Source organism: Corvus hawaiiensis, chromosome 16 (assembly GCF_020740725.1).
Source record: "Corvus hawaiiensis isolate bCorHaw1 chromosome 16, bCorHaw1.pri.cur, whole genome shotgun sequence".
NCBI classification, from domain to species: Eukaryota; Metazoa; Chordata; class Aves; order Passeriformes; family Corvidae; genus Corvus; species Corvus hawaiiensis.
The window spans coordinates 15,563,030-15,575,735 of NC_063228.1; the positions used below are offsets into that span (position 1 = coordinate 15,563,030).

Below are 12,706 nucleotides of genomic sequence, written 5' to 3' on the forward strand. Positions count from 1 at the left end.
GGCCACGGAATGAGGGGAAGGAAGACCGGGACCCATCTCTAATAACAAAATGATTTATAAAAAAAATAGACAGTAAACACTCACTACACTGTGTGTATCTGAACTGTTGCCAATGCCACAGTAACTTCTAAAGAGTCCTGGAGTCCAGTTCCAGTGTTAACTTCAGTGACATCTTTTTGAAGTCTTGTACCTTGGTATTCCAATGTTCACTATGTGTTAAGGCACAGAAGGATTTTTCAGGTGAGGAAAACATGGCAACAAGAGAAGAGGCAAATGAGGTTTAAACCATGTGAGAGGTAGGTGAGAGAGCAGCTCAGACCTGCAGTGAGCCTTCATTTACCTCTGGGGTTTTTCAATAAAAACCTTGTATCAGTGCAGCAAATGCCATAGACAAGAAGAGAAGGGAGCTGAGGGAGACCTGGACAGAGTAAAAAGGCAGCACAACCTCAAAATAGGTCTTTCAAGTGGAAGAGTTCAAGCATAGTGTTACATTCAGGAACTTGAGAACCACTGTCAATTCATTTCATTCATAGTGCCAGGCCTCAGAGGAAGCAAGGGACAGGACAGTTCTTTTCTGTCACTAAGAGGGATGACAACTGGGCTATAAAGTTTTAGAGAGAGAGCAGAACCTTAGCAGAGGATGAGACAATAGGGGATACGTAAAAAGGCAGCTGTGAAGGGAGGAAATAGCCCAGATGTACAAGATAGACAAGGTTGAAGGGAAGGGGGTTGTTCTTTTGGAGGTATTTACAATTATTCACTACCATCCCTGTATGACTGCAACAGAAATACAGTTTCCAGGAATCCTGGAAAAGTTAAAAGCATGAAGAAATCAGAGGCTTAAGAAGCCCAAGTTCAGCCTTTCTTCAGTGTGTTCTGCCATGTTTTTTCTCTTGACTTGCCTCCTGTGCAGGTAATGGGGCTGGCAGGGCTCCCTGTTCATGGCATTGCTGTGGGGCAGTGCTGAGGTAGGTTTGGGAGGAGCTCCAGGGCTGCCTTCAACAGAAGATGTAGGACTGGCAGTGTTGACAGAAGAGTAGCCCGAGCTCCCCTCTGGGTTGGGATTCCTTGGGGTGAGATATGCCCCTGGCAACTCCCCCTCCCTGTGGGGTGCCCTGGAGCCATCCCACTCCCCAGGCAGGCTGTCCTCATCACTGGAGTCTTGGGCACAGTGCTCTGCAGGGTCCAGGTACAGCACTGTCACATCCAGGATCCCACTGGGGCTGGTCACTGCAGGATGGGAGAAGAGAAACCTTAGTTTGTCCCAATCCAGCACCAAGTAGGCACTCAGCACAGAGCCAAGCAGAAAAAAGCCAAGCAAGAGTCAACCTTCTGTCTGCTCACACAGCATCTTTTCTTCCCTCAGACTATCTGAACAGGTACTAAGCTGTTAGAAAATGAGCAGCCAGGCCCAGGGTCAGCAAAACCCAACAGCTAATTAGTGTTTCTAAGACAGTGGCTCGTTCATCACATTTGGTGCACTGCAAACAGCCTGACTTTGAAATGCTGAGCAAATACAAAACCCGTCATCATGTTCTGAAGCAGTGCAGAGAAAGAACAGATAGATACCTCTGAGAGAGTTTAACAATTATAACCACGGGGGAAGGGGAAGAGTTTTTCCAACTGGTCTTCAGCTGAAAGTTCAGGCATCTGGTGCCTGAGAAACAGTTTTAAGCAAAAATGAAAAGACAGGTTTAATCTTCTTGGCTGCTTTTTCTAAGAATAAACTGCTCACCATCTCCTTCTCGCTCGCCTTCGCTTTCCTGATCACCTTCATAACCAGAGCAGGAATCTAAACTCCAGTCGAGGAAGTTGTCCAGCAGACTTTCTTCCTGGGAGGACAGCTCTGCTGTGGGTGTAGTCACAAAGCTGCCTCTGTCATCCTGAATGCTGTCTTCCCTCCTTCTATAGCAAAAAACCCCAGAAATCACATGTTAAAAGCCAAGGCTTTTCTAGCTCTTTTAAATAGGTATGTCAAGATGATGACAGGAAAACTTACTGTATTTAGGAATGAAACCTCAGGGTACCAGAGAGGAGGAAAGCCTCGGGCTGATCTTCAGAGCCACTGACAGCCATGAGTTACACTCACCTTTTAGCTCTCTTTCCAGAGGGAGAGCTGAGAAAAGTCTGAATTTCCACCACGTTCCTGTGCAAGGGACTGGGTGCTGGGTCCTCCTGTTTCACACCCAACAATGAACAGAGCTGGCTGTAACTCATAACCTAAAATATTAAATAAAGAAATAGATAAAAAAAATGAAAGTGCCTACAAGAATTAGACCATGAGATTGTCATAAGAACTAAATAGCCAGAAGGAGGCTATTTATTTTGTAGGAGAAATCTGTCCCAGCAAGTTCTTCCCACAAGCACTCAAACACCAATTAAGAGTCCCTGCAACTCAAGTTTTAAACTGCCACTTTATTCACCCAGCCTGCCATGGGGCAGCAGCTCTGCTCTGGGTGTCAGGCAGCAGCAGATGCAGCCACAGCTCACCCACCTGTTCTTTGCCTATTTCTTCATAGCGCTCGTCTTCAAATCGCTGTTTCACTGCCATTAGGGACACCTGCCTATAGTCCTTTGGGACATCGTCGTGGAAGCTGCAAAGAAAGATTAAAACCCCCATCTTAGAACAGATTCTATGAAACAATATTAAGAAAACCCGCCAAGTTAGGTACTGTCCCTCTGTGCCCCTCAGTGCTGTGTAAGGCAGTTGGTGTTTCAGCAGCTTCATCAGGACACCTGGTGGCTTCTGAGCATGTGAGCATCTAATTCCTTTTCTGTCCCCATTTTTTGTGACCCAGGGCCAGACCAGCTGGCAGAAATAGAACAGCTGTCCCTGAAGTGAATCTTAGTGCCTTGTGCAGGGGAGCAAGGCAGTTACCCAAAGGCCCCTCCTTCACTGGGAAGGGCTGACTGTACAGGTGCAGCACATCTGCAAGAGCTGCAATCCAAGTAGTCATGTGCCCCCCCAAAGAGTCCCAAAACCATTACCACTTTTGGTGGAGGCTCAGCACACAGGGCAAGAGGTCTTCTTGAGAGAAACCAGTGCACTCAGACAGCTGGCTGGTCCAGGGGTGTGCTGGAGAAGAGAGTGCACATTCATGTATTGAATTATATATTCATAAAGTGCAGTAGTTCTGTAGTCAGACAGCTTTTTTTTTTTAACAGGATAAAGATCATGATCTTTGCAAGCTTATGCCTGTCCATAGTTTGTTCATGTTCACAACTGGCTTCAAGGATAAGTTTATTGCCAAACTGATGTTATACCTAAAGATAGAAATCTTCAGTGTCATTGAAACACAAAGCTTGCATCATCTGATGCTAATGCTCCAGTTCATCACTGCTATTAAGAGGTAAAATAGAATCAGAAAATCATGGAATGGTTTGAGTTGGAAGGGACTTCAAAGCCCATCTCATTCCACCCCCTGCCATGGGCAGGGACACCTTCCACTGGCCCAGGCTGCTCCAAGCCCCAATGTCCAGCCTGGCCTTGGGCACTGCCAGGGATCCAGGGGCAGCCCCAGCTGCTGTGTGTGGCAGCCACAGCTGCCCTGTGCCAGGGCCTGCCCACCCTCCCAGGGAACAATTCCTTCCCAGTATCCCATTCATCCCTGCCCTCTGGCAGTGGGAAGCCATTCCCCCTTGTCCTGTATCTCTAGGCCCTTGTAAGTAGACTCTGCCCATGTCTCCTGTCAGCTCCCTTCAGGTACTGGAAGGCCACAATTAGGTAACACTGAAGCTTTTCTTCTCCAGGCTGAACAATCCCAATTCTCCCAGCCTTTCCTCACAGCAGAGCTGTTCCAGCCCTCTAGTCATCTTGGTTGCCCAATACAGCCAAACAGGCTGAACTCAGCTCTTCATTCTGAATTCTTATACCTGTCCTCCTCTTCTCCACTCTTCTCTCCACCTCCCCCAGCCAAGTGACTGGGACATCTTGCCTAAAGACAAGCTAACACCCCAAAAAAATCTCCCTAGAAAGAGAAGGCAGACTGGCACACCATGCTACAGCTCCACTTGAGGTAAGATGGCTTACCTTGCCCATGCAGCATCTTGGCCAGCAGCAGTGCAGCAGCAGCCAGCTGGGCTGGGGAGTACACACTGAGGCTCGTGTTCAGGAGGGACAGCTCACAGATGAAGCTGTACAGGTGAAGAGTTCTTCTCTCCAGTGAGACGATGCTTGACAGAACTTCTTTGTAGTCCAAAATGGTGGGTATCTAGTGCAGAAAGGAGAACAGAGGTTGGAAATACAAGACCAGCACAAAGCATTTAGAACAGCTGTTTCCAGGTGCTGGGTTTTGTTTGTTTGGGGCTTTTTTGTTTAACTACTACATTGACGTTGAAACATTCTCCAGTGAGAGAATAAATGGCTTCTTAAAATTGAAGTTTTAATCTCTAGAGAAGGCAGAGGTTTCTGTATCTGCATGCTCTGAGACATGCACAGGCTCCACAGCTGATTGAGAACACCGACAGAAACCCCCAACTCCTTAGATGAGAACTGCTACAGCCTGACTTGACTAGCAGCCCAATGGTGGGGGGAAATATTACATCTACTTTCCAAACTCACCCTTATCTTTCCTTCTAAGGCAGAAATGATCTCGCCCATCATTCTGACCAACTCTTCATATTTGTAGGAGTTGTCTGTCAGCCACACAGCTTCCCGTATCGTCAGCATCTCTTTGCTGATGAAACTGCAATGTTAAATAACCAGTTAGCCCCAGCAGAAAGGGGATTTGTGCACTCATGGCAGATAATCCATCCACAATGACCAGAGTTAAATAACTTCACAAGGTACTTTCCCAGGTAGACCAGGAAAGAAAGCATTGCAGCTCTTAATTTCATTCTGTAAGATCGAACTACCTACTGGAACATTCCTAATCTGGAATGTTCTTCCTAATACAGAAGAAATTCTTGGCTGTGAGTGCTGAGGCCCTGGCACAGGGTGCCCAGAGAAGCTGTGGCTGCCCCTGGATCCCTGGAAGTATCCAAGGCCAGGCTGGACTTTGGGGCTTGGAGCAGCCTGGGACAGTGGAAGGTGTCCCTGCCCATGGCAGAGGGGTGTAATGAGACAATCTAACTCAAACCAGTCTGTGATTCTGTGATCCTAATGCTTCATCTATGAAGCCTCTCCTAGGCTGAGATGCAAGATATTAAGGAAATGAACACAGAAGGATAATCTTCCACCAGCCCTTGCAGTTCATCTGAGTGTAACAGGCTCAACTATGGATCACTGCTGCTGTTACTCCTTTCCAGCTTTCTCATGCCAATATGGTATCAAAGACTCCAGTTGCTGAAGGAATGCATTTAGAGCAATCCACAGCTATGATCATGTGTCTAAATAAGAAAAAAACCTGCAAGGAACTACCTTTTTTGCCTCATCTAGAGTCTGTGTTTGTATGTAAACGCAGTTAAGCAGCAGTCAAAGTAGAGGGAAGTCAGAGAGTCTTTCCAGTATTACAAGCAAGGGATGGGGTTGGGGGAGAAGTTTGAGCTGCAGGAAAGAATCTGGATGATCACAATGACCACCCCTGCTCACCAGCCAGAACCCTCACCGTGTGCAAATGACCATGCAGGCTATTCCCAAAAGCTGGAGCCGAGCACGAGGTACAGGTCTCAGCTTCAAGTAACGATCCACACATCCCACTGTCATGTGAAGGCACAGGCTAGAAAAGTCCTTCATGGTAGCCACTTCCACCAGCCAATCCACCAGGATATACCTAGAACAGGAAGAGAGACTTAAGGAAGGACTTGGGAAGTGGTGTCCCACACCATGACATCCAAGTGAGGAATGAGCCAGGCCAAGCAGAGCAGGGATAAGTCTTCCTGAGATGCCTCCCAAGAGAAGAGCCAACTCCCTCAAGTGGGGTTGTGGCTGTGGTGGGTTTTCTTGCAGCCCTCCTGGAAAACCTGCCTGCTCCATCCCCTCCCTGCACACCAACACACACAGTGGAGGAGCTGGAGATGTGTGTGTGGTCACAGGGCCACGATCCCATTGCCATTACAGAGCCATGGTGGGACACCCATGTGGCTGGAATGCTGCCACGGATGGTAATGTGCTTTTTTAGGAAAGGAATGCCAGCAAGGGGAAGTTGGTGGAGCTGCCCTACATGTGAGAGAGCAACCAGAATGGATCAAAATCTACCTAAAAAGAAGATAAGGGACTTACAGATAAGGGCAGGCTAACACAGGTGACACTGCTGTGGGTGTTTATTCAGGGAAGGAGCCAATAAGGACTTTGGACAAGGGAGAATGGCTTCACACTGACAGATGGCAGGGCTAGATGGGATATTGCGAAGAAATTCTTCCCTGTGAGGCCCTGGCACAGATTGCCCAGAAAAGCTGTAGAGGGAATGTAGAGATGTGGAGGGAAATAAGGAATGGTTTCTGCTGTGGGGCCTCACTCCTGGATCCAAGTTCCTACCTCATTATTTCATTCATTCCTTTCTGCACAGTGAAGATGCTTTGCTTGCTGATAGGAAGGGAAGCTTGAAAGATTTGAGAAACCATTTCCCTGGAAGATTTTGCTTCTAATCCTAGTTGGTTTCCATTCCCACAAGCTTTGGCTAAAGCTATCTGTAGTAGAGAGAACACAAAAGAAAGTATGCTTATTTTACCAAATGAAAACTAGGGCAGCAGAGGATGGTCCTCTAATTTTCCTGCTGAAAACAGTGAACATGACAAACTACTTGAACTGGTAGTTCTTAGTTTGTTTAAATGTTGAGCACACAGATTATTTAGGGCCAGTCATCAAAAGATGCATCTTTACTCCATTCTGCCACAGGTGTGCAGTAATTTCCCAAAGAAGAGAATCTGCAGAGTAGATACAGACGTGCACATAAAGACATTACTCAGCAATGCTGGTCCTGCTTCTAAAAAGAGAAATCTAAACTTACAATGGCAGCACAGAAAGGACCAAATAAAGACTCTTTCTGGGAAAACTCAGTCTTACCTGTGCTTCCCAGCAGCCCTTGGCTGCGTAGTCTCGTAGCTTCCTGAGACTTTGGAGGTATCTGCCAGGATCCGACATCTACAGAGAGCAACACAAACAGATGTAAAAACCCACAGCCTTTACACAGCAAACAGAGGCATTGTAGCACCAATATCCAGAGAAAAAACACTACCTGGAGGTACATCCATTATTTCAGCAACAGGTCTGTTTCTCATCATGACATCACTGTTTTTAAGAACCCTTTTTCAGTTCTTGCCCAAGGTCTCACAGGAAATGAGAGCAGTCACTCAGGATTCCAAGGTGAGAGCTTTGGCAGATTTATTAATGACAAGGCAGGAGCCTCCCCCTCCTGTTTCCCAGAGCCCTGGGATCACTGGCCAGCAGTGCCCAAGCCTTCAGCAGAGTTGGACTAAAGCAACTTCTGTGGCACCTTGGCTACAACTGCTTGTAGCCAGGCAGACACCAAAGCTCATTTCAGAGAGTTCTTAGCACTCTCCTTGTTTAAGAAGGTAAGCTCTGAGGAACAGCAATTGCTTTCTGAGGACATTTCTTGCACATAACAGAGATCCTGAAGTTAGTGTAAAAGTTGTCTAGAGACAAAAAATGACTACTTACAGCAGCTTTTCTGTTGTTTTCCCAAAGGAGGTAGGAGCTGATTAAACAACCCTGTTTTGATGATTCTTCAAGCATTTCAAGGGATTCTTTTTTTTTTCCTTCATCCTAAAAACAAAAGGCATATATTGGTATTCTTTCTGTCCAAACAAGTGGATGCCTCAACATTTCAGAAGCTACAGAATACTGTGCTAAAGCTACACAGCAGAATCCATTCCTTGGCAGCCTCTCAGGAATGCTCCCACTTCCACTCAGTGCTGCCATTTGCAGATGCATGCTCTGAGAGCTTCTCCTCAGCCAGACAAATGCTGTTTGGCTTGCTTGCCACTGAAGGCTTTTTATTTTAGTTTTTGTTTTGCTAGGCACTACAACTGGAAGACCTCCTTTGAGACCTGAACATACTGCAAGCCCATAATTAAGCCAAAATTAATTTCACTGTTTGTACAATTCAATAAAGTAAGTTAATAATGTTCCTTTAAACAACCAGTAAATTAACCTCATGAGAACAGAAACTCCTGGGCCACTTGAGGAGTAAAAGAGCATCTGGGTGATTTATTTTTTTTTTAATCAAGGTAAACAGCATTAGCATCACCACAAAAAAAACCCAAACCCATCACATCAGAAATAATGCTCACCTCAAAGAAATTCAAGACCTTAGCCAAGCTGTGGAGAATAGATCCTTTCTGAGCCTGAAGAAAGCATCAAGACAAAGCATTGTTAAACCACAGCAATTCTTGCTAGTAATTCCAGACTACAGTTTTGGTTTATCTTTCAATCACTCCTCCCCCTTGCTTTTCTCTATGTTTTGTTATCCCTGAGATAGCACTGAACCTCTCAGAAGAGACGCTACAGGCCTCCAGCACTCATGATCTCTCATGTGCAGTTTGGCAATGAGTTCAATAAAATGTCTGAGCCACAGTCAGAGGCTCCTTGGGGAAACAAAAGTATTTTTTCCAAAATAATGAGACACAGTTACTGACGTAAGGTAAAGCCAAGGGCAGAAAGAAACCTGACCTTGTCGAGCTGACACTCTGCCTTCAGACTCTCGTAGACCACAGCTTTACAGCAGCTTCCAGAGAAGGACCAGGGAGGACGGATGAACAGCCAGATAAAGGGGACTGCACACACATTCAGGTGCTCTGCCAAGCTGAAGTAGTGAGACGCCTTTATTCCGTTCACTTCTGCACGCCCATGGCCCGTGATGGACACTGAACCGGAGAGAAAGCCAGGAATCAAGTAGAGTTTGTTCACAATGCTTGCTTGGCATTCAGTCAAACCAAGACACACGAGGAAACAATCAGGAAAAGGTTGAACTGTCTCTTTCCTTTAGAGCCTTAAAAATCACGGAGATTGCTAAAGAAGGAAAATCTTACTACAGTCAGGCTGTAGGAACACATAACCTAAGTTGGGGAGTTCAGTCTGCAAATACCAACTGCCTTGCCAGGACCCTGTGCGAGGAGGCTCCTCCTGTCACTTTTCAGGCCCTTTTGATACATTTATCACAATACCAAAGTAGCCGAGTTTGATCACAAGTTTGCAGAGGATAACTCCTAACCCTGAATTCCCAGGTTCTATCCTGTCCCATCACTGAACACCTGGCAGCTTCCTGGCAAGTGCCTAAGCAGAGCAATGTAAAACTTCCTTGTGCTATGTCATGGTCCCAAAGCCCCAGGACAAACTCCCACACTTACGGCCTTCGTTGTACAGGTATGCCAAACTCAGCTTCACAGCAGCTTCAAAGTTACCACTTTCAGCAGCCCTGAAGGGCAAACAGAGAAGACACTTGAGGTTGAAATCCTTCCTAGCACCAGAATCCACAGTTTGGTCCTTGTGCCCTGAAGGACATGCATCAAAACATGAAGCCCTTGTGTTCCTCCCTCCCAAACTGATGTGCACATAGTGGTCTGCCTCAGAAAGAAAAGAGGTGACAGTCAGAAGCAAAACCATTATCATGACATTTAAACCTGTTAAAGAAACCTCTGACACCAATGGATCCCCTTCAAATCAGATGGATAAAAAGATGTTTCCCATCTTTTTAAAGCAGATTTATTATTACCCTCTCAAACTTTGTTACTGAAATTCACCTGTTTTTCAATATACTGGTTTGCACAAGAAGTGACCAAGCCATCTCAGATTTAGAAACAGCATTATTCTCTGGAGCCCCTGACCTCACTTGTTCATTCACATGGAAGCACCAGAAAGAGGTTTTAGGGAATGTGCTATGTTCCAGTCTGGAATATTAATGCCTGTGAAGAGAAATAACTTTGGTATATGCAATAGGTCCTGCTCTGGTTAAAGAGACAGCAGTGACCACCTGCAGCTTAGACCTGAAATCAGCCATTTTTTCATTCCTAAAGCAAATATTTCCCCTCTTCGTACAAGTCAGATGCCCCAACTACACTGAGGACTGATTAGAACAGTTAATCTTCCTTCAAACAACCTCTTCTAAAAGACCAGACAAATTTGATGTTCAAAACTTACCTTTCAAACATCCTCAGATTGTTTGGAGATGGCCACAAGTCTTGGAAACTTGCATGTGCCCAAACACTGGAATGATTATCCACAAGGTATTTAAGATGTGAGTGCACCTGCATGGAGGGAACACAAAATAATGATTACCAAAATAAAAGGACCAACAGAAGAACAGGTCTCTGCAATCTTATTTTAGAGAAGTAACTAATTAATCACAAGTTATGTTTAACTTGTTGCCTGCCTGATAAGCAGTAAGGCAAGAGATGCCAAACCAAACCAATTTGTTCAGCCACAGTAATCTGGCAGGACAATTGCCACAGAAAAGGTACAAAAAGCAGTCAAATACTGCTGCTACTCTTAACTTGAGCAGTGAGAAATGAAACTGTTCCTGGGATAGCAAAAATCTAAACCCTGCAGAAACTCTTTGGGTTTCTTCAGGCTTACTGTGAGATGAGAAGCCGTGTGCATCCAGGCTCCTGAAGGCAGAGCTGAGCAGTGGTGCCTGGCAGAGGGAAAGCTACAGCACTTACAGCTCTGACTGAGAGGATGTCTGCAGCAGGGAGGCCCTTCAGGATGTGAAACAGGACATCCTCGGGGAGGTTCAAGAACGTCAGGACTCGAGGCCGTTTTATTATCCTTCGCTTTGAAGGGAAAGAAAAGCATCTGGAACATCTACAGTGAACCACTGGAAAAGAAAAACACAGGACACTTCAGTCAGTGATGGAACAGCACAAGGAAAAAAGGTACTACAGAGTATTACACACATACACAGGTGTTCACTTGAGCACCTCTTCACTGCAGCACAGGACGCGACAAACATATTAACGAGGGAAATATAGCTCGTGCCACATAATGCCACAAGAATAAGCCACAGAGCAGAAAGGGCTTGTTCAAACTGGTTAATGAAGCCAAGAGACTCAGAAGGGGTGGCTCATGCTCAAGTGTTCTTCACCAAGAGCCCCTCTGAGCCCTGACTCCTGTGACCATGTTTAGTAGGGACAAACAGTTCAGCTGTCCCTGCTCAGTAGTAACAAATGGTTTAACTGTCACAGTTATCATTTCATTTACCTCCCCCATGCCCCAACTTTTCCTTCTCAACTGACACCAGTCCCTGGAACACAACCAGAGATATTAGGAAGACCACCAAGCCTACTCAAGCCTATCTTTCCAAGCAGTTGCTGCCAGGGGTGCCAATGGAAGACCCATTGCCTATATCTTCTGGAGTATTACTCCAATGCAATAATATATATTTTTTTATATATATCCACACGCACACATATATATACAAAATGTATTATCTTCAGCAGTATTATTGCCATGAAAATGAAACGGACACCCAAACTGGGATGCCAGTTCAGCCTATATGAGCATCCAAACAGAGAGCAGGGGGTACATGAGCAATTCAGTGAAAACTCCATTTCTACAGACAGGAAGTGGCACAGGTTAATTTCCAATGTGTTGCTTCACGAAACCAGAGTGGTTTAAGCTGGAAGAGAACTCTGGGGGTCACCCAGTCCAACGGCCGCGCCAAGGGGGGCAGGACCACATCCAGATGCCTTTGAACAACTGCAAGGATGTGGATGCCACAATCGCTCTGGGCAATCAAGTACCATCGTTCAGCCACCGTTACAGTAAAAACCACTTACTTTTGAACGGGGTTTCCTGCACATTACTGTTCACCCTGCAAACTCACAGACGCCCGAGATGTTATTCCACGCGCAATATACATCTTGACCCCTTGGCTTTGAGGCCAGGAGCGCTCAGTCGCCAGCCACAGCCACCGACCCAGAGGTCACAGAGGGGCTGAGGTACGGCCCCGGCGGGCAGCAGAGCGCGGGCAGAGCCGGCCCCGAGCCCCCGCCGGGCCGGGCCGCCCCCGCCGCGTTTGAATTTGGGCGCGCAGCCGTCGGCCCGGCCCCCACCCGCTGCCGGTCCCGGTGGTCCCTCAGCACGGGCTCGGTGTATCCCGTTAACCCCCGCCCCCAGACCTCCTCAGGAGGCGCCCAGCAGGCTGAGCCCGCTCTGGAGCCGCCCCTCAGCGCGGAAGGACCCGGAAAACAGCAGCACCCACGGAGCCCGTGAACACATCCGCACTCACCGCCCGCCTTCATCGCGGCGCGTCCGCGGGGACTAAGCGGGCGGACACAGCGCCCTGCCCGGCTCCAAGAGAGCGGCACAGGCGGAGGAGGGACCGGAGCGCCGGGGGCGGGCGGGGACTGCGGGGCTGACACGCCCCGCTCGCAGCGCGGGCGCGCCCAGTGAGCGCCGGGAGCGGCGGGAGCCCCGCCCGCCAGGCCCGCCCGCCGCGCCACCGCCCCGCCCACCTCCCGCGCGCACTTGTTTTAAACACAGCAGGCTCTGTCATTGGCCGGGAGGCCGGTGGGGGCGGGGCCTGGCCCGCCCTGCGCGCTGTGATTGGTCGGTGAGGATGCGAATTCGAATTGGGGCAGTTGGCGGTTCGATCCTCTGGCACAGCGGCGCATGCGCGGGCAGCACGGCGCCCCCTGCCGTGCGGGGCGGTGCGGAGAAGTGGGGGCGCGGCGCTTCCCCTCACGGCGCCGTCGCCATGTTCCTGTGGTCTCGTTATCCCGGGCCGGCGGCGGGGTCGGGGCACAGCGGCGGCCCTGGATCCCCCAGGGGCCAGGATTCCTTTCTCCTCTCTTGGCCCAAGCCGGCAGT

General features: G+C 48.0%; 1 protein-coding gene across 1 annotated transcript; it reads right to left on the bottom strand.

Annotated features, from left to right (window-relative positions):
• Positions 1-39: 39 nt before the first annotated feature.
• On the bottom strand, positions 40-12,223 carry CCNF (cyclin F). The gene is made up of 17 exons (XM_048320968.1): positions 12,126-12,223; positions 10,558-10,712; positions 10,037-10,143; positions 9,247-9,314; positions 8,570-8,763; positions 8,191-8,244; positions 7,559-7,663; positions 6,944-7,021; positions 6,416-6,567; positions 5,547-5,711; positions 4,562-4,685; positions 4,031-4,211; positions 2,989-3,076; positions 2,495-2,594; positions 2,090-2,220; positions 1,736-1,905; positions 40-1,230 (listed from the first exon to the last, which is right to left on the bottom strand). Exons 1-17 carry the CDS (start codon positions 12,136-12,138, stop codon positions 833-835), a joined length of 2,283 nt encoding a protein of 760 aa, XP_048176925.1. The 5' UTR covers positions 12,139-12,223; the 3' UTR covers positions 40-832.
• Positions 12,224-12,706: the final 483 nt, after the last annotated feature.

What these genes read in the sequence shown, in the direction of transcription:
- CCNF (XM_048320968.1), bottom strand. An exon ending in AGGGCTGCTGGGAAGCACAG is followed by an intron (nt 6,568 to 6,943) that starts GTAAGACTGAGT and finishes TCTCTACTACAG; the next exon opens with ATAGCTTTAGCCAAAGCTTG. An exon ending in CAAGATGCTGCATGGGCAAG is followed by an intron (nt 3,077 to 4,030) that starts GTAAGCCATCTT and finishes TCTCTTCTCCAG; the next exon opens with CACACCCCTGGACCAGCCAG.